Source organism: Kockovaella imperatae (genome assembly GCF_002102565.1).
Source record: "Kockovaella imperatae strain NRRL Y-17943 chromosome Unknown BD324scaffold_16, whole genome shotgun sequence".
In the NCBI taxonomy this organism is placed as follows: Eukaryota; Fungi; Basidiomycota; class Tremellomycetes; order Tremellales; family Cuniculitremaceae; genus Kockovaella; species Kockovaella imperatae.
Window position 1 is genome coordinate 219,152 of NW_019028956.1, and position 18,320 is coordinate 237,471.

At 54.0% G+C, this 18,320-nt stretch overlaps 9 protein-coding genes across 9 annotated transcripts; 6 read left to right on the top strand and 3 right to left on the bottom strand.

Moving 5' to 3' along the window:
* The first annotated feature begins 91 nt into the window (after window positions 1-91).
* BD324DRAFT_637892 (putative extracellular elastinolytic metallo proteinase precursor) lies at window positions 92-2,888 on the top strand. Its single transcript, XM_022017063.1, has 5 exons — window positions 92-488; window positions 527-1,352; window positions 1,395-2,130; window positions 2,167-2,292; window positions 2,333-2,888. Exons 1-5 carry the CDS (start codon window positions 216-218, stop codon window positions 2,784-2,786), a joined length of 2,415 nt encoding a protein of 804 aa, XP_021868272.1. The 5' UTR covers window positions 92-215; the 3' UTR covers window positions 2,787-2,888.
* A 57-nt stretch (window positions 2,889-2,945) lies between these two features.
* Window positions 2,946-3,736, bottom strand: BD324DRAFT_653681 (hypothetical protein; the record flags this gene model as incomplete). Its single annotated transcript, XM_022018690.1, has 2 exons — window positions 2,946-3,106; window positions 3,160-3,736. The coding sequence occupies 2 exons, from the start codon at window positions 3,734-3,736 to the stop codon at window positions 2,946-2,948; spliced, it is 738 nt and encodes a 245-aa protein (XP_021868273.1).
* An 833-nt stretch (window positions 3,737-4,569) lies between these two features.
* Window positions 4,570-6,033, top strand: BD324DRAFT_189180 (ribosomal protein L14-domain-containing protein). The gene is made up of 4 exons (XM_022012133.1): window positions 4,570-4,844; window positions 5,046-5,156; window positions 5,218-5,421; window positions 5,480-6,033. The coding sequence occupies exons 1-4, from the start codon at window positions 4,839-4,841 to the stop codon at window positions 5,579-5,581; spliced, it is 423 nt and encodes a 140-aa protein (XP_021868274.1). The 5' UTR covers window positions 4,570-4,838; the 3' UTR covers window positions 5,582-6,033.
* Window positions 6,034-6,539: 506 nt separating this feature from the next.
* BD324DRAFT_584223 (hypothetical protein) lies at window positions 6,540-9,835 on the top strand (the record flags this gene model as incomplete). The annotated part of the gene is made up of 12 exons (XM_022013671.1): window positions 6,540-6,742; window positions 6,784-7,065; window positions 7,111-7,351; window positions 7,472-7,883; window positions 7,920-8,035; window positions 8,107-8,315; window positions 8,353-8,439; window positions 8,479-8,548; window positions 8,585-8,638; window positions 8,679-9,463; window positions 9,502-9,667; window positions 9,710-9,835. 12 exons carry the CDS (start codon window positions 6,540-6,542, stop codon window positions 9,833-9,835), a joined length of 2,751 nt encoding a protein of 916 aa, XP_021868275.1.
* Window positions 9,836-9,968: 133 nt separating this feature from the next.
* On the top strand, window positions 9,969-11,651 carry BD324DRAFT_584174 (evolved d-pantonohydrolase; the record flags this gene model as incomplete). The annotated part of the gene is given in 7 exon segments (XM_022013665.1): window positions 9,969-10,307; window positions 10,358-10,518; window positions 10,580-10,779; window positions 10,820-10,931; window positions 10,949-11,178; window positions 11,222-11,523; window positions 11,562-11,651. The coding sequence occupies 7 exon segments, from the start codon at window positions 9,969-9,971 to the stop codon at window positions 11,649-11,651; spliced, it is 1,434 nt and encodes a 477-aa protein (XP_021868276.1).
* Window positions 11,652-11,678: 27 nt separating this feature from the next.
* On the bottom strand, window positions 11,679-13,193 carry BD324DRAFT_610336 (hypothetical protein; the record flags this gene model as incomplete). Its single annotated transcript, XM_022014197.1, has 4 exons — window positions 11,679-12,250; window positions 12,289-12,523; window positions 12,563-12,720; window positions 12,761-13,193. 4 exons carry the CDS (start codon window positions 13,191-13,193, stop codon window positions 11,679-11,681), a joined length of 1,398 nt encoding a protein of 465 aa, XP_021868277.1.
* A 166-nt stretch (window positions 13,194-13,359) lies between these two features.
* On the top strand, window positions 13,360-14,684 carry BD324DRAFT_643669 (hypothetical protein; the record flags this gene model as incomplete). The annotated part of the gene is made up of 10 exons (XM_022017564.1): window positions 13,360-13,493; window positions 13,547-13,648; window positions 13,691-13,709; window positions 13,750-13,803; window positions 13,845-13,977; window positions 14,015-14,196; window positions 14,237-14,257; window positions 14,294-14,317; window positions 14,353-14,399; window positions 14,441-14,684. The coding sequence occupies 10 exons, from the start codon at window positions 13,360-13,362 to the stop codon at window positions 14,682-14,684; spliced, it is 960 nt and encodes a 319-aa protein (XP_021868278.1).
* BD324DRAFT_605359 (hypothetical protein) lies at window positions 14,295-16,072 on the bottom strand. The gene is made up of 3 exons (XM_022014000.1): window positions 15,967-16,072; window positions 14,848-15,918; window positions 14,295-14,808 (listed from the first exon to the last, which is right to left on the bottom strand). Exons 1-3 carry the CDS (start codon window positions 15,967-15,969, stop codon window positions 14,710-14,712), a joined length of 1,173 nt encoding a protein of 390 aa, XP_021868279.1. The 5' UTR covers window positions 15,970-16,072; the 3' UTR covers window positions 14,295-14,709.
* A 169-nt stretch (window positions 16,073-16,241) lies between these two features.
* On the top strand, window positions 16,242-18,283 carry BD324DRAFT_653688 (GLE1-like protein-domain-containing protein; the record flags this gene model as incomplete). The annotated part of the gene is made up of 7 exons (XM_022018691.1): window positions 16,242-16,336; window positions 16,376-16,513; window positions 16,555-16,699; window positions 16,741-16,953; window positions 16,996-17,436; window positions 17,473-17,766; window positions 17,813-18,283. The coding sequence occupies 7 exons, from the start codon at window positions 16,242-16,244 to the stop codon at window positions 18,281-18,283; spliced, it is 1,797 nt and encodes a 598-aa protein (XP_021868280.1).
* Window positions 18,284-18,320: the final 37 nt, after the last annotated feature.

The window sequence follows — 18,320 nt, forward strand, 5'->3', positions numbered from 1 at the left end:
CATTCCCGGCCGTCGGCGATCTCCGCCATCCATCCGCAGAACCAGCCTCTTATCGCCTCTCTCCCGCCTCATCTCCTTCTTCTTCCCCGCACGCGTGGTCATCAACCCCCCCCGATATCTACATCTATCTTTGCATCTCTACCTCATCTCTCTCACTGACCCCCACATCCATCTGCATATACCTCTGCGCAACACTTCCCATCTTCCCACTCACCATGCGCAACGCCGCGCTGATCTCCCTCTTGCCATGTCTTGCCACCCTTGCCACTGCGCACCCTAGGCCCTCACACGACATCCGATCTGTCCGTAAATCGCTCAACTTTGGACCCAAACATGAACACGCAACGTTCCAGGTCGTCGCCGCTGCTCACGATGAGGGATTGACGAAGCGAGGCTTCACCGACGAATTAGATGCCCAAATCGCCGCCAGGCAATTTCTCGATCGACAAGTCGGTGCTGAGGGCGAATCATACTATATCCGCAAAGACGTGAGTGCTTTCGAGAGGCTACACTGACACCATCAAAGAGCTACACAGACGCTCGAACCGGTGTCACCCATATCTACGCAAAGCAGCTCATCGATGGCCTCGAAGTATCCGATGGCGACATCAACCTCAATATCGACCGATATGGTAATATCATCTCTTGGGGTAACTCGTTTCACCCAGGTACAAAGGCTCAAACGTCTCCATCGGGCGAAACCTGTGCCATGATGAACGACCAACTCGACGCATACCGCTCCGAAGCTGGAGAGAACGCCTGGGGGCTCGTCAAGTCTGCCGCTCAGGTCCTGCTCCCTTCCCTCGGTCGCCACCATCACACGGTCGACCCGCGGATCCAAGCCAACATCCAACATGTTTCGCACCATATCGAAGCGTTGTGTGATCAACCTCAAAAGGAGGTACTGACACCCGTGGACGCATTGATCGCCCTCCTTCCGCGCATCTCCGCGTCGTCCTCCTCCTCCGTTGACTTTGCCGACGACCTCGTCGCCACGCCAGAACACTCGTTCGCACCTAAACCGGCTCCTGCCGAGCCACCCACTCAGATCATCTCCGGGTCAGGACTCGCCAAAGCAGGCATCAAGTCTCACGTCCCTGCGCGGTTGATGTACACCCAGGTCACTGACGGTGCACCCCGAAGCGTCTGGAAGCTCGAAGTCGAGCTCGAATCCAACTGGTACGAGGCGTACGTCGATGTCCAGACTGGCGAATTGCTCCGAATCGTCGACTGGGCCAAGGACTATTCTTGGACCTCTGATGGACCAGCACCGAGCAAGGAACACAAGCAAAAGCCGCTCCCTGCCCCACCCAAGAAGCTAGAGCCTTACACTTATCAGGTTTTCCCATGGGGTGAGTTGCACCCGCCCAATTCTCGCCACTGACAACCTCCAGGCATCAACGATCCCACCAGCGGCAACCTCTCCATCGTCACTAAGCCATGGGACACCACAGCTTCGCCTGCCGGATGGCACGAGTTCCCTTCAGCGTCCAATCCATGGGCTGGGTCCAAGATCCCCGGCATGAACACGACTGGCAACACGACTCACTTTTACACCACGGCCGGCAACAATGTCATCGCGCATGAAGACTGGGAAGGTCAAAACAACTACTTGCTCAACTACCGACCGATCAACGAGTCGCTCACTTTTGTGTACGACTATGGTGAGCCGGACGGGCTGGCACCAAGGGAATACATCGACTTTGTCATCACCCAGTTGTTCTACACCTCGAACATGTACCACGACCTGACTTACCGTCTCGGATTCGACGAACTCGCCGGAAACTTTCAAGCTCACAACTTTGGCAAGGGCGGAAACGGTGGCGATCCCGTCATTGCCAACGCTCAAGATGGCAGTGGCATGAACAATGCCAATTTCATGACCCCTCCAGATGGTACCTCGGGTCGGATGCGAATGTACGTCTGGGACACTGCCACGCCGTACCGTGACGGAGATATCGAGGCGGGTATCATCATTCACGAACTGAGTCACGGTCTATCCACGCGATTGACGGGTGGACCCATGAACTCAGGCTGTCTCGGGTTTGGCGAAGCTGGTGGTATGGGCGAAGGATGGGGTGACGCCATTGCCACACTCATCAGGCAGATTGAAGAGCACAAGTCGTTCAGGTGAGGAATCTTCAGCCACCTCGCTGACGTCGTCAGCAACGGCACCGACGTCTACTCCATGGGCTCCTGGGCAGCCAACCGAGAACTCGGTATCCGACACTACAAGTACTCGACCGACGAGGCTGTCAACCCGTCGACTTACAAGATTCTCGACAAGCCAGCGTAAGTGTAAAGTGCAATCGCGTCGCTGATGATGATCCAGTTACTGGGGTGTCCACGCCATTGGCGAAGTCTGGGCGGAGATGCTCTTCATCATGTCTCAACGCTTGGTTGAAAAGTACGGCTTCTCTTCGACCTTATTCCCTCCCATCGACACGTCGATCCCCAATGACTACTACGTCAACACGGCGTCTGTCGACGCCAAGGGCAAGCCCACACCCTTGGTCCCCAAACACGGCAACACGTTGGCTCTGCAGCTCATCCTTGACGGAATGAAATTGCAACCTTGCCGACCTTCATTCTTTGATGCGAGAGACGCCATCATTCAGGCCGATCTCATGCTGACGGGTGGCGAGAACGCTTGTCTCATCTGGAAGGCGTTCGCCGAGCGTGGATTGGGTATCGACGCGGGAATCATCAACAAGTCGCCTTGGGGACCTGGTATCAGGACCGATGGGTTCAAGATTCCCTCCAAGGTTTGCAAGGAGCACAAGTGAGGCGTGGGCATAGGATCCCTTCCATTGTACGAGTCCGTTTTTCACTCAATTTGTCGAGTTGTACCAATTCTTCCATGTCTTTTCATGTACACCGTGCTGCGACTCCAATTGTTACAATTCTATAAGATCTCTAAACCGACAACATGAGACATCTATAGTTCACTCTTGCCTCTTTCGCTTTCCCAAGAACTGTTCGAGTGCCTCTTGAGCACCTTCTCCTCCTCCCCTGCTTCCCAGCACAATCGCTTTCAGCAGTCTATTTTCATTCTCCAAGGACAGTTTGTCATTTGTCAATTGGGCCACTTGACCTTCGAGTTCCTCTTCCCAAAACGCGTCAGACTGGATCTAAAAAAGAGATGGCGTGTCAACTCACTCGCTCGGACTTCCAAGGCCTGCTCCCTCTCCTTCTTCTTTGCCCTAAACCTCGCAGAAGCCTCTGTATTCCTCCTCCTCTTATCCTCCTCTATCTCTGCCTGACCGGCACCGAGTGATTTGAGCTTTTTCGCGCCGGATGGTCTCGAGTCATCTGGCGATGTAGAACTGGATCCAGCAGCCATGATATCCGACATGTGTGCCGTACTGGGGACAGCGGCCGGTGTGGTCATGTGTAATCCCAGTGCCAAAGCATTGGCATAATCTGTCGAACCAAAGGCTTGGGAAGGTTGTTCAGAGGCGAATTGCTGGATGAATGATTTGAGATCGGCGGGAAGAGCAGAGCTAGAACTGCTAGAAGCGACTACAGGCTGTGGGTTCACGGGTGAGAGGTCCAACTTGGACGCCGTGTCATGTTTCGAATCATACTCTGAAGGGTTGACGCCAAAGTTTTGGAACAAGGCATCGGTATTGAAGTATTCCCATACTGCTTCTTCTATCGATGGGTCCACTGGCGCGGTAGAAGACGACGGTACGAGGGTGTTCAGCGAGGCGAGATGTTCAGGTAGGTCAAACATGGTGTGAGTTGTGGTCTGACGCTGACACAGTCAGAGGCGAGTATGAGTACGAGTCGTGCCAAGTCCAAGGCTAACGGGTCCTGGTGTGAAGAGGAGGGCACTGTCTGTTGCTCCCTCGGTGATCTGTTCCCTGTCTCTAGTGCCTCGGCTTCTCCAGAATGCGTCCAGGCTAGTTGTATGATTCCAAGATGGAGTGGATGATATGTACAACTAGGAGACCAGTGTGTATGTGTCGCTTACCCAAAAAAGCAGAGAGAGCTCTTCTTACTCGATCGGAGCATCAAGAGTGGCAGATCGCTACAACCACCCCCAGCGGGCAAGAAATTACCTAAAGTGGCAAGTGGCTCATGCGATTGGATGACAAAGCTGACTCGGTAAAGCGGAGAATTATGGACCGCCCTTCCGGTTAATTTTCATTTGTGGCACCTTGTGGCTCACAGTGGCACCAATTCAGATGGACGACAAGCTGCGGGTAGGTATGGCTTCAAGATGCAGCGTCGACGAGATCGTATCATGGGAATCAGTAGCATCTTGCTGTAGATATCCTTGATCGCGGGGGTTTCGCAATGTTGACAGATCAGGGGCAGATAGTTTTCGGGCCATAAACCCGCGGGCTATCCCCTAGACGTGTACCTTGGTGAAAGTGACTTGCATGCATGCCAGCTCCTCGAGGCTGTGGACGCCCAGGCTTCTCGTGAAAGGATCCGCATTGCTAGACGCTAACAACGGGTACTCGATAAGAGCAGAGTGATGCTTTTGACTTCAAGGGCGTAGAGGTTGGCCTAGTCTGGATGCATCAGCAGAGCAAGTACTCTGGCCACAGACAAGCTCACTCTGGTTCTTATCCATCGTCTCGAGCCGTCAGGTCAATGATCATGCATCAACTCTCTGTCATGGCATCAATCGCCGACATCGGCGTTAAGATAAATCCGAAATTATTCTCTGCTCAATATGCCTCGTATTTTTTGCTTCCGCTGAATCCCCTCCCCCTCTGTGCTGGCCTCTTCGACGTTTGTTGAAGTGTTGGGTGTGAATTCCGAGATATCATCACTCTACACATCTATCCCCTTTCGTTGGATTAGCTGAGAGGTCTCTGTTCGACATGTCGGTGAGTCAGGCGGTCGTATTCTAAAGGGGACAACGAGGGCAGGCTGGAGGCTTGTGAATGGAGAAAGGATGCGATTGCTAGATGCTTGCCCGTTGACAATCGCTGCATCGCGAAGGAAACAACTTCCCTCTTAAGCCTCCTGCATCAATCTCCCGCAGTGCTCTCCCAGCCATACAAACTCCTGCTGACCCCCCCGTCCAGACCCCATCCACCTTTAAGCGCTTTGTCGAAGTCGGCCGTGTGGTTCTCGTCAACGATGGACCTCACGCTGGCAACCTCGCCGTCATTGCCGAGATCATTGACCACAACAGGGTGAGTTGGACCCAGTGATACACACGAGGCAGACAGTTGCTCACACGTCCGTCCACCCCAGGCATTGATCGACGGACCCAACTCTTCCGTTCCCCGCCAATCTATCGCTTACCGTCACCTCATCCTCACCCCTTACACCCTTGCCAAGCTGCCTCGAGGTGCTGGTACAGGTGCCATCAAAAAGGCCTTTGAAAAGGCCGGTGTTTCTGAAAAGTGGGAGCAGAGTGGATGGGCCAAGAAACTCCACGCTAGACAGTCTAGAAAGGTGAGGCCATTCAAACACAGAATCGATCGTGTCCCTCGCTGACGCTCGGTCTCTTCAGAACGCCAACGACTTTGAGCGATTCCAGATCCAACTCGCCAAGCGCTCTCGAAGGGATTTGGTTCGCAAAGCTTACGTCAAGGAGAAGAAGGCTTCGGCATAAGCGGGTGTTAGGAGATGGATGCATGGAGGAGGAGGAGGATGGCTCGAGTCCTTTCGCCTGGGACGATGAGCGGAGCATGAGCAGGAGGACACTAGGCAGTCGTTTCGTAGAGTCGTCGCGAAATGGTTTCTGTCTTGTACACCAACGGGGCGTAATGACACTCATCAGCATTCTGCACGTTTGCACGTGGGCACAGCAAGTGTTGACGTGATCCACTGTGGGTACAGCCCCGGTCCCCGAGCCCCTGCCCCAGTGTGTATGGACTGGCTGCATAGAGGACCAGTGACGATGCGCGAGTAGTGCGCTAATACGCGGTCGCACTCTGATCGTAGCTTTTCGCCCTGCCAAGGGGTACATCAAAGGGGGAGTTAAGAACATTCTCCGACATCCGCAGAAAGGTCCACAAACCCCAGGTCCTGCATATGACGTCTGGCCACACTGTCCGAACCTTCGGTGAAAGCCCGCTACGAACGCGATGGCTGACTCAGCAGAAATGTGAGGTTCAATGTGACTGTACATCGTATATAAGAACGCGATAATTGCCTCTTGATAACCCCAGCACTCCCGCCAGATCTGGATCCACAGTAAAAGCACCAGCAGCGCACCATGTGAGTGACCAGGGACGCTCGAAGGGAGATCCCGTCGTTGCTCCCGATCGTCCATGCCAGCATCACCAGCTGTCGGCGAGTCGTTTGTGGCAAGTCGGCGCCAATCGTCCGCCCTGGAATCGGGCTGCGGGGTGTGAAAAGTAAGAGAGTTAACCGGTGATCGGGCTGCAACACCGGATCTTCCTCCTCCTTCTTCAATGTCCATCCCATCTTGAGCTTCCACCAGCCTACAGATCTGATCCTCATCTCTCAGACCCACTTGTTCATTACGCCTTGGTCGCATACCTCATGTCTCACTGACCCAATCATAGCGTCGTATCCTACCCACACCTTCTGCCAAGCTCCGGATCATGAGTGGCATCAACATTTACACCCTGCCATCGTTGGGCCAAGCTGCTCCCGAGGATGCGAGCTCGAGTCTGAAACAGGAGATTGAAGCAGGTCTCATCGGCAAGACTGAGGCTACGATCCCGGGCGACACGCCTGAAGACAAGTCATGGGCATATACACGTAGCGTACCGACCGTCGTCCTCTATGACGAAATGGGTTTGAGGTGAGCCATACGAAAGAAACTCTCCTGATATACACCCCCAGGTTATACGACGATATCACCGCTCACGCGAAAGAGTACTACCTGTTCGACGACGAGCTTGAACTGCTCAAGACTCACGGTCGTGCCATTGCCCGGTGTATGGGTTTCCCACGTGTTCCAAAGGATGAACACGATCGCCGTCACGATCACGGCCCATTGAAGAGGTGGAAACCTGCTCGATGGGGTGATACAGAAGTCGGCAAATGGAATGAAGGAGTGAACGGGGAAGAGGGCCTGGCAGGAGGTCCAGAAACAGGTTGGGATATCGTCGAGCTTGGTGCAGGGTGAGTCACCCAAACCGGTCTGCTCAGAACTTAAACCCCTCCCAGTGCCCTTCGTAAAACTGGACATTTACTCACTGCGCTCGCCTCGACCGTCCCTGACGGCGGCGAATCAATCACGTACCATCCCCTCGACTTGTCTTACCGTGAACTCGAGCGCGTCCTGGGCGAGATGAACGAATCGTTTGGATCTCAACTCCAAGGCAAGGTCAATTGTATCGGACTTCATGGAGACTACGAAGCGGGGCTTCAATTCATCCGAGATGGAAAATTACCCTCGCTTCGACAAGTCATGAGGGCCTCGTCACCGTCTGTTCCACCCATCGAACTCAATCTCAAATCCCCGTTAGACCTTCCCGAAGTGTCTCCCCTGTCACCCCACAGCGATGCCCTTAGCCCCGGTACCGAGGACCTGGCTCTGTCCGAATTGACCATCACCGACGAATCCGCTTCGGGAGGCACTTGGTCACCTATGGAATCGGAAGACCCTTTGCCGTCCTCCCCTCCTACTCGCTCGACGGAGTCCAATCGACCAAGACATTTTGTCTTTCTCGGATCGTCGATCGGCAATTTTTCGCGACAATCGGCAGGTCCTTTCCTCGCCTCGCTCCCCCTGAGACGTGGTGACACACTCTTGCTCGGCTTGGACGGTCGTCCCACGCCTGGGGCTGATGGACGTCGAAAGCTCGAACACGCTTACAATGACCCGGCGGGGTACACTAAAGCGTTCGAAGAGCACGGTTGGCAAGTCGTCAGGAGAGAGCTGGGCTTAAAGGGCGATGCGGGCGTCGAGTTTGTTGGTCGATACAACGAGATCGAAGGTGGGTCGGTCTTGCTATAGTGTCACTCACGCCCAGGCCGCCACGAGTCATACCTCAAGTCGAGAGGCGATCAAACGCTCCATCTCCCCCTCTCGAACCGAGACGTCGAGCTCGCAAAAGACGAGCTGCTCCACATTGAATGGAGTTACAAGGTGAGGTCCCTCCTTTGTCGCATCTTCCTTTCTCCTGCTGTGCTCGTCAGAAGACTGAATTCGCTCCACAGTATTCCCAGGCCGAAGCCATTGATCTGTTTAAAAGCGCCAATTTGCGCGTCGTCGAGTCTTGGAAAGCCCCAGAGTCTGAGTACCGACTCTTTGTGCTTGAACGACCACACGTCACGTTTAACGATACCGAGATGAAGTCTGAGCCCAAGAAGATCAAGGGCGTGCCGACGTGGGATCAATGGGAAGGCCTGTGGAAGTTGTGGGACCAGTGAGTTTACGCTCGTGGGCGAATGCTGACCCACCAGCATCACGCTTGACATGATTCCGCCTGAAATGCTGCATACCAAGCCTATTGATCTCAGGCATATCTGTCTTTTCTATCTGGGTCACATGTGAGCAGAGTCCGAATAATCACCACTCAACAGAGCTAGACCGACGTTCTTGGACATTCACCTCACCAACATGACCCACGGCTCACACACTGAGCCCGTGTTTTTCAAGGTGAGCCACGAGCTTGAAGTGGTAGTTGACAATCAGGACATTTTCGAACGTGGCATCGACCCCGACGTCGATGACCCTACCAAGATTCACGTGAGTATTCTCTCGCTCTCGAACTTGCTGACGGGACCAGTCACACTCGGAAGTCCCCGTCGATAAAGAAGATTGGCCCACCCTTCAAGAGATTCTCGCCTTCCGTGATCGGGTCAGAGACCGACTTCACGGTGTCTATGACCAAATCTCCTCTGGCCAACTTGAAATCTCTCGACACGTCGCTCGAGTTCTGTTCATGACGTACGAACATGAGGCTCAACATGCGGAAACCTTGCTCTACATGCTCATTCAATCGCCCACGACCCTCCCCCCGACCGCTGTCTCAACACCTGAATGGGATCAGCTCGCGGCAAAATGGCAAGCCCAGGCTGTGCCCAACAAGAAGCTCACCATACCAGCCGGAACCATCCAGTTGGGCCATGACGACATTGAGAAAGATGACTCGTCGTATCCTCATGCGGCTGATTGGGAAGGCCACGAACTCGGATGGGACATTGAGAATCCGTCGGTCAACCACCAGGTCGCGACCTTTGCCGTAGACGCTCTACCCATCTCCAACTCTGATTACCTGTCATTCTTGACCTCAAAGACTGACCAGACCTGGAACGCCGCATCGCTCCCCGCCAGTTGGGTCAAAGTCGACGACAGCTGGCAAGTGAGGACTCTATACGGTCCAGTCAGCTTCCATGTCGCTGGCTCATGGCCTCTGATGGCGTCAAAGAATGAGATTGAAGACTTTGCAAAGTGGAAAGGCGGTAGATTGCCCACAGAGCCCGAGTTGAGGTTGTTGTGGGAGCACGAGGAAGGGCCCAGACCCGCTGGGGTCCTTGCAAACGTCGGATTCGAACACTGGCACCCTATCCCGTGAGTCTTGTGTACTTGGGTCTCAGCTGACGATGTAGACCCGCAATGACATCCACCGACAATGCTGGCAAGGTCCTGCATGGCCATAATGGAGGTGTTTGGGAATGGACATCGACTCAGTTATCAGGTCACGAAGGCTTCCAACCGTCTGACCTGTATCCTGGCTACTCGGCCGACTTTTTCGATGGCAAGCACTTTGTCGTGGTGAGTCTGAGAACTGAGGCGTGATCCGACTGACCTGTCCAGCTCGGAGGATCATTCGCAACTGTACCCTGTATCGCTGCCCGTAAATCATTCCGAAATTGGTATCAGGCCAACTATCGATTCTCCTTCATCGGGGGACGTGTAGCTTATGATGTGAAAGGACAGTAAGAGCGAAGTATCATTCTGTATCTACCGTGTTGAGAAACAACAAAAATGCATTCGAACCTCCACTTTTGCAGTCCATCGTCCATTCTCCAAAGCGGATGTTTCGTCCTGTTCTCGACCTTGACCCGCGATAATAATGCCTCCCAAACCTACCAATGCTCCCGAGCATAGCTCGCCCTCTCACAAGAGACCCCGGCTCTCGCCTTCGAGCCAGCGAACCCAATCGGGAGGAGGATACACAAAGATTGTCCTGTACTCTCTCGCCTTTCTAGCTTTACAGGCCCTTGCCTTGCTCACTTCTCCAACGTATATCGAGGCGTACGCGCTCCCTCTCCTAGCACGACTAGGATTCAAGCGGGACCTCTCTGGACCTTCTCCGTTCAATACCCATCCAGCCAACTCGCAAGTCATCAACCTGCTAGATAGCAAAGTGTTGCCGGTTGTTTCTCCCCCCACAGAGCACTCCATATCAGACGTGAGGTGCTCCTCACACAGTGGGTCTTGAGCTGACATTTCGACAAAAAGATCTTCGTACCTCCCGGATCCACTTTCGAATCACTTCTCGCTCGTCCGTTCCACGTCTACGATCCCGAGTTTTACGCCATCATCGGCTCGAGGCCCACTCTCACGCGAATAGCTCATTCTCCCATCGATCCCCTTTATCACGAAGCCGTCGTTTGGTGGGTGTAAACCCCCCCCCCTCCCCCCTCTACGTGTGACTTGCAAGCTCAGCTGACTCGTGCCTAGGTATCCTCCAACGGACGAGGTCTTCTTTTGCCAGAATGCAGGTGCAAAAGACGCAGGCACCGGCGCGAAGAAATCCGCCATTGTTCAAAAGATCTCACTGAGTCAAGCTGCTCAAGCGGCCTCTGCTGGGATCCAAAACAATACAGGCGTCGTCAAAGTCGAGACTGTAGCCTCTGATCCCCCCATCATCAACCCGAACGGTGAGGCAGCTCAATGCTGACATCCGCTGAGCTCTATCAGGGGCAACCAATTACCGCGGCCAAATTGTCTTTGCTGCCGAGGGCCAAAACCAAGACAAGGCATCTGAAGTGGTCATGTTGAACCCTCTGCCCCCGTACAACACCTCGAGTGAGTGTGCGCTTGTCTGAGTGACGCTGAGACCTCTGCTGCTCTCCTAAACAACTTTTTCGGTCGACAATTCAACTCTATCAACGATTTGGCTGTTCACCCAGTGACAAAGGATCTACATTTCACAGATGTCACGTACGGCTGGCTCCAACACTTTCGACCGTCTCCAAACCTCCCAAATCAAGTGTACCGATACGTTGAAAGGAGTGGCTTGATTCAAGTCGTCGCGGATGGATTTAACAAGCCGAACGGTACGGTCTCCTGATGTCCGACACCCTGCTGAAACTCGTTAAGGAATCACCTTTTCACCAGACGGAAAATGGGCCTATATTGCAGATACTGGTGCCGCACAAGGTTACCGATTCCCATCTGATCCTACGCTGCCCACGACCATCTATCGATACCGCGTCAACGCTGACGGGTCTTGGTCCGAACGATCCGTTTTTGCATTCGTCAGTCCAGGATTGCCCGACGGCATTCACTGCGACACCAAAGGCAACTTGTATGCGGGTTGTGGCGATGGTGTCCAGGTTTTCAATCCGTCCGGTAAACTCATCGGCAAGATCTTTGTCGGGGGAACGGTGGCCAACTTTCAGGTGAACGAGTTGGCTGAAACCGTGGCTGATGTTTACAGTTTGCTCTCAACCGCATGGTCATCTGTGCCGAGACATCCCTATGGTACGCCGAGCTGGGGATCGAAGGTGTCGCCATTACAGATTTATGAGAAAGCGTCGTTGCGAGCCCCAGGAGCTTATCGGGAGGTTACTATTATGCCAAGCTTTACCAGCAGATTCTCATGATGAGCTTGGCCGATCAGAGTGGCCCGACAAAGTCTGCACAGTCTCGACTTGATCCAAATTCCCCTGTCCTCAGAATTATCAAATGCCTTCACTAGCAATTGACATGACAGCATTCCGCACTCGTCGTCTAAGCAGATCTTGTCACATCGCTCGCAGTGCCAAGACTCGAGCAGGGCAGCACTGAACTTGGGCGGGAGAGCTCTAGCCACGGCCCAAAAGTCGAGATCGTCTTCGTACTGCCTGAGGGCCGATATCGTCGACATCTTGGCGAGGCTCATTGGGCCTCGAATGTTCGGAACGTTTGTCACGACCGGCACATAGAGATCGCGTGGTATCTGACAGACTCTTTTGAACGATGCCATCGTTCCTTTCAAGGTGATGCTGCTGGAGGGGAACACGCATCCGCTGGAGATCCATCTGAGCTTCTCCATCTCAAGTATCCACATGGGAAGTCCTTTTAAAAATGTTCTCTCCAGACGCAAGGTGCTCAAGTTTGCCATGCCCCGGATCCACGTCGGAAGACCTGGCCCCATGAGGATGATCGACTTGGATGAGACTCACGGGCAGCGCCACAGTCTTGAAGACGGACCTCGTCAATCTGTGTCGGATCGATGCCAAATATGTGGAACAGGTGCAACATTCTGCGATCCATAAGGTCTAAATCCTCGAGCTGAGATCCTGGGATGCCTGAGAACACCAGAATCTCTGCGCCTTCTGCATCCCGAGGCAGCGCACAGTCGACAAGCGTCAAGAGGATGCCAGGAGGACATTGTGCGAGAATCTCCACATGATGGCTCTGCGTTGTCAGATCCGGACAGTTGACACATTGGCTCACCGAGAGTTCACTCTTTGACGCCTTCGCCTGAAGCTCCTCAAGATGTCTCTGTGTACCCGGCACAGCTCTCGCTTCTGCCTTGGTCAAGCGGTCGCGTATATACGAGCGATCATGAGCGGAAGGACTGACATGGATCGAGTAGGAGGCGAGGAAGATGTCTGCGTCGTCAGTGGGGTCGGACGAACCCTCCGCACCCACCTAGGCATTTCACGAGTTGCTCATTTCGCAGCACACGAGAATCGCGGATATGATTCTGGAGTTGAACGGTGCAGTCTGAGAGCTCTGTCCACGGTCGATGTACCGTTGTCGATCGCTTTGAGAGCGACCCCTTGAGCTCTCTTTGCTGGTCAAGCCTGCCGATTGTCCAAACACAGAGCAGCGCATGCCGCAGACAGGCCCGAGACTTTTTCAAGTATCGAGGTGTCCGATCGATGCTATATCGTCTGGAACTTCTCAGCGGAGCTCGAGTCAGTTTCGAGGCAGCTTGATTAGGCCTAGACGCCGGTCCCGGGAGGACATCGCTATCCGAGGTATACTGGTCTGAAGACGAAGACGAAGATGATGATGATGACGAGGCCCACAAGTCGCTCGAAATGTTCCTTGCTGGGGGCGGATGCTGAGAAGTGGGCATGACCCAGTCGCTAGAATGTGCATGATTCCCGCACACCTTTGGGGAACATGGTGTATGATGAAGCTGAGATTCGGATAATCGATCCGTCTTCCGACTTGTTTCAGATTTCGACCATTCCTCTGAGATTAGATATTGAGTCGGGATCCCAGGAATGAGCTCCCTCCATATGCAGTATGAGCCACTCAGCGACCCGTTGCTCCCTGGTCAGGTGCTACCTCCTTGGGCGAGGGACAAGTTGAGTGCCGAGTCGAAAGAATGTATCTCGCGATTATTGGCACATGAGCCCTCGCCGACACGAGAGTGAGTGAGCTCTGTGCCATGACGAGGCGCCCTACGATGCTCACTCTCTCCAGCTGTGGGATGGTGAAGCAGTCGGCTGTCCTGGTCGCTCTATTTCAGCCGGAAGGCTGTGATGAGCTTCGAGTCCTGCTTACGACCAGAGCAAAAACTATGCGGTGAGTTCAAGCTCTCCCTGCCCAAGTTGACAGCGATGCAAGGACACATCCGAATCAGACTGTATGTGAGGATATTTCAGGATGGCATCTGATTCCTCAAGGCTCTCCCAGGTGGCAGGGTGGATCAGGAGGACCATTCACCCGTTCACACAGCGGTGAGCGCGACTCAAGTAATCTCTGTCTCACTCTCCACAAGTACAGAGAAGCGAACGAGGAAGTAGGACTCCCTCTACCACCTCATCCTCATATCCACCACCTCACAGTCCTGGACCCTCTGATAACTATTCTGCCTCTCAACGCCGCACTCCGGAATCACATCATCGTCATACGCAAGTCGCTCATCGCACAACGAGGCTGATCGTCCAGCGGTGATATGCTTCATCTCCGACCAACGGCTCATCTCTTCGCTGGTACCGAGCCCGAGCGAAGTTGGGCACATCTTTTCTCATCGGCTGAAGAGTTGTCATTCTGGTATCGTGCCGGAAAACGAGTTTGCCAGTCTAGCGGAGAAAGACGGCGAGTGGTGGCCGCATCCAGAGGACATGCATGTGAGGAAGAGGCGACAACAACATGCTGATCCCGTAACAGTCACAAGATAATCGTTTGGGGGTGAGCTAGTGAGATACATCCGAGCTGACGAGTCAGGTGATGGGTCCTTATCGGATGCATGTGGGTGTCGCCATTGTCACTGATGCTGATGATAGCGTTTCCGCACAACTCACTCCCCAATCAAGGGAGTCACATCCGACGTGTATGTGACCTAGCTATCGTCCGCTGAATGACCCTTTCTAGCCTCATCAACACAGCCACACTGGCTTATGGCACGCCGCCGTCATTTACTCGCTTCGCACCTGGACAGTTGTCCTCGGAACAGGTCATCGAACGGGTCGTCGCTGAGCTACCACTCGCACTTGCCAAAGAAAGCGCATTGTCGCCAGAGGAAAGGACCGGACTCAAGGCATTGCCTTTGGAATGGGGCAATCTTGAATCCGGCGAGCGAGTGAAGAGTGGTGAGACCTGGCATGATAGAGTATAAGGTTGCGGCCCAACATTGGTCGGTATCACACGAGACCAGCTCTGTACATGACTTTGCCAAAGTCGTCGTATGACAAGCCTCTGCCCTCATGCTGCGTCGAGAACAACGAGACCATCTCGGTGATCTGGACCATCAGTTTCACGAGCAACGATGTCACCCTCACCTCCTCATCTGACCACATCTCACTGAGCCCTCTGGCCAAATCTTTGACCTCATCGCGTCCCAGGATATTCGCCCCTCTTCCACTCGCATTTGGCTTGACCATCTCCCAGAGTGACTTGACCATTTCCTTTTGACCAGATGTCAACTTGATCGGTTGATCCTCCTCCAGGTCCATATTCGCCTTTTGCTTTCCTCTCCGAAGACTCGCTCCAGGCCCAGCTGACGCCTTGCCCTTGCCCTTGCCCTTGCCCTTGGAGGACACAGATGGCTGTCCATATTCGTCGTCCGAGTCGGATAGCGTGGACAAAGAGGAACTCGACTCGATTTCGAAAGCTTGATCGGCCTCCTCATCGTCCCCTTGCAAATCCTCGTCGTTTTGTCCATCACCTTCATTACCCATGAGAGCTGCGCACACGGCCCGAAAATCTTTCAGCTCCACGCCACCTCCTTCCTGCTTGTCATCTGCATTCTTGCGTTCCCGCGCATTGGCCTCTTCCCATCCCGATGCGGAAGATCTGAATACTTCCAAGACGTCTTCATCCGCGGGCAGACCCAGAGACGTCAGAATTCCAGGAAGGATGTAGAGGGGTAGTCGATCGATCGGACCGACTGGCTCCGCTCTTGAGAGTTCTTGGACAAAGCCTCCTTTCATGTCATCGTCTTCGTCGTCGTCGACGACAAATCCTCCATCATCCTCATTCACAAAGCCGCCGCCGTCTTGGGAGACAAATCCCCCTCCAATATCATCTCCAGCATCCACAAATCCTCCTTCACCAATCCCTGCATCATCTTCAATGGACCCTCCAGCAAGCTCATTACCGCTATCTCCAGTGAGATCGACAACTACAGTTTCTCTTCGTTTTCGCTTTCTACTCTTGAGCGCTTCACGACGCTGTTTCTTTCCCGCTGCTTTCAATCCTCGTTCGAAGGCCCGGTCGATGAGTGTTCGCTGGCGGGATGAGAGAGCGAGAAAATCTGCATCCGCTCCTTGTTCCGCTTCAAAGGGCTCGCCAGATATGTCTATATCAGGCTCGATGAATGAAGTCGGGGCAGCTGCCCGGCGTGGGCGGGGCTAAGAAGACATCAGTGGCGAGCTCGCTGGGGCACGCCATCCGCTCACCATGTTGGAGTCGGCTCGACCTCACTTCGACGCCATACTTCGAGGTCGAATGGGGTCTTGAACCAGATCAGATCTGACGTCCGGGGGGTTGGGATCTGATGTCCCTGACAGGCGTACAGCAAGATTGTCCATCTAGACGAACTCGCGATCGTCATGACGGAATCAATTTTTGGAACTCTGTCTTTAGACATTTCGTGTCACTCTCTAGCACATAGGTTTAGCTACAAAACACGCGACGGCCTGCAAAGACTCGGGGAGGAGGGAGTGATCTCAAGATGAGGTTCAACGCTCCAGACTCGGACGAAGATGTCTACGGGCCGCTAGAGTCCTACTCGGACTCAGAATCGGAGGATCAAGATCAACCTGGCCTGTGAGTGATACTCTTCTTTTATCTTGCGCTGAATTGTAGCGAGGCGAAAGGCCCGAGATCCCTCCTTGGACAGCTGATCAAGACTTATGTCGAAAGTTCAGAGTCAGAGGTGGAGCCTGAGGAACCGGATTCCGAGGATGAAGTCGCGCTGGGCCTGGATGAGAAACCTGCGACAGGGTGCGTTGAAGGCCCTCCTCGGGGCATGCTGACTTGAGCAGGCACTTCGATACTTTTCGCGAGCCGTCAGCCTTTCCAGCCGAGTCGAGTAGAGCGTGGAAAAAGCGTTCGAGCGTTATGGACCTGGACGGATCATTACGCGGAGGATACGACGAGTGGTTGAGGACGACCGAACGACTGGCCATTGTAGGTCGTCTACCTTGACAGCTCTCATCTGACGGGAAAAGCAATCCGCTCAAAAGATGGCTCGAGATCGTCGTCAATCACTCAGAGAGATAGCGACGAATGCCAGAACAGACATCTCATCGGCTCATGCCCGTCGACAAGCTCGTAACGAGGAGCAGATGGACCGGATGATGCAGGGTATCGCCTTGGTGGACAAGGAGGGCAAAGATGAGACTCAGAGGAGGTTCCAAGAGAGGCAAAAACGGCTATGGGACGTGAGTCGAATCTACTCTCATTGTTGTGCTTAGAATGCGCAGGACATCAACAACGCCATCCGCGAGGTGGAACGGAGGGAAGCTGAAGTGGCCGCTGCTGCAGCCGCTGCCTCTCGCAAGAGGCAAGAGGAGGAAGCGGCGCGAGTTGCAGCCGAGGAGAAAGCAGCCTTAGCTCGACGACACGAGGCGGAGCGATTGGCGAAAGAACACCTAGCGAAGCAGCAAGCAGAGAAAGAGGCCAAAGCTGCTGAGCAGAAGCGTTTGGACGAGGAAAAAGCAGCGAAGGAAGAGGCTCGAGCAAAATCTCACAAGAGCCTTTCAGACTGGAAGTTCTGGGTCGAGAAGCAGCAGTGGATGAAAAAGGAAGTCATTGAGCCCGTCAAGGGTGACAAGAATCTCAGGACGAGTCTGAGACAAGGCATGAGGTTGATGACCAGAGGTCTCGGACAGGTAGTCAATACTCAGGAAGGAGTGGTCCGCGTCGTAAGTCATTGAGCTTGGTCCATCGCTGACGAGTAGACGAACGATATTCACAAAATTCTCTGCGAACAATTGCAATCCCCACCATCCTGCTCATCTGCCATCCACCTCCCTGCACCTCTATCCTACTCATATCTGCTCTCTCACCTATCCAAAGCATTGATCAAGCAGGCCGAATCTGAAGTGTCCGCCAAATCAGAAGCCGCGTTTCCTCTCGCCCGTGTGGTCATCGGTCTCCTCCTTCGAGGTCACGCCGCCCTGGGAGAGATCTTCTTCGCTCGACTGGTGAAAAAGTGTCCTTGGGTAGTACCTCATTATCCTGGACGCCGGAAAGTGAGTGGATGCAGCTGGCGATCTTTCGCTGATTCGGTAGGACCAGCCTCGAGAAGAGTTTGAAAAGTCTACAGGGAGAGGCGTCGACGAGTCACTGGCAGACTATATCGCCAGGATGGTGGGTATCACGACGTTGTATTTTGCCATCCTCCAGACTCCTATCGCCACTATCATCCCGACGTTACCTGCCCAACCGACCCCAGAGCAACTTGGTACGTTGATCAATCCGCCTTTCCGAGCACCGGCAGCATGGTCATGGCTAGCGCTCGTCCTTCGAGATCCTCTTCGGGGACTGGAACCGACGGCAAGCATGATCACCATGTGGATGGACATTATCGGCGCCGAAGCTGTCCGCCTATGGGGCCGCCCACAAGTACACAAGCTCTTCGCCCTGATCAGTCAGGGCGTAAGGGATGGCCGGATCAAAGGTGACAGTGAGGCTGCGAGGCAGAAATTGGGGCTCGTCATGGAGCAAGCTGGGAGTATAGAGCATCCAAAGGGCCGGCAGTGGACGTAGACGACATGAATGACCGTGACTGTCGGCAATTTAATCA

Bases quoted from the DNA above. Each gene is read 5' to 3' on its own strand.
- BD324DRAFT_637892 (XM_022017063.1), top strand. From the start codon at position 216: ATGCGCAACGCCGCGCTGATCTCCCTCTTGCCATGTCTTGCCACCCTT. The intron at 489-526 runs GTGAGTGCTTTC...ACACCATCAAAG, and splicing joins CATACTATATCCGCAAAGAC to AGCTACACAGACGCTCGAAC. The intron at 2,131-2,166 runs GTGAGGAATCTT...TGACGTCGTCAG, and splicing joins GAAGAGCACAAGTCGTTCAG to CAACGGCACCGACGTCTACT.
- BD324DRAFT_605359 (XM_022014000.1), bottom strand. The intron at 14,809-14,847 runs GTGAGGGTGACA...CTGATGGTCCAG, and splicing joins AGATGTGGTCAGATGAGGAG to ATCACCGAGATGGTCTCGTT.
- BD324DRAFT_189180 (XM_022012133.1), top strand. The intron at 5,157-5,217 runs GTGAGTTGGACC...CGTCCACCCCAG, and splicing joins AGATCATTGACCACAACAGG to GCATTGATCGACGGACCCAA. The intron at 5,422-5,479 runs GTGAGGCCATTC...CGGTCTCTTCAG, and splicing joins ACGCTAGACAGTCTAGAAAG to AACGCCAACGACTTTGAGCG.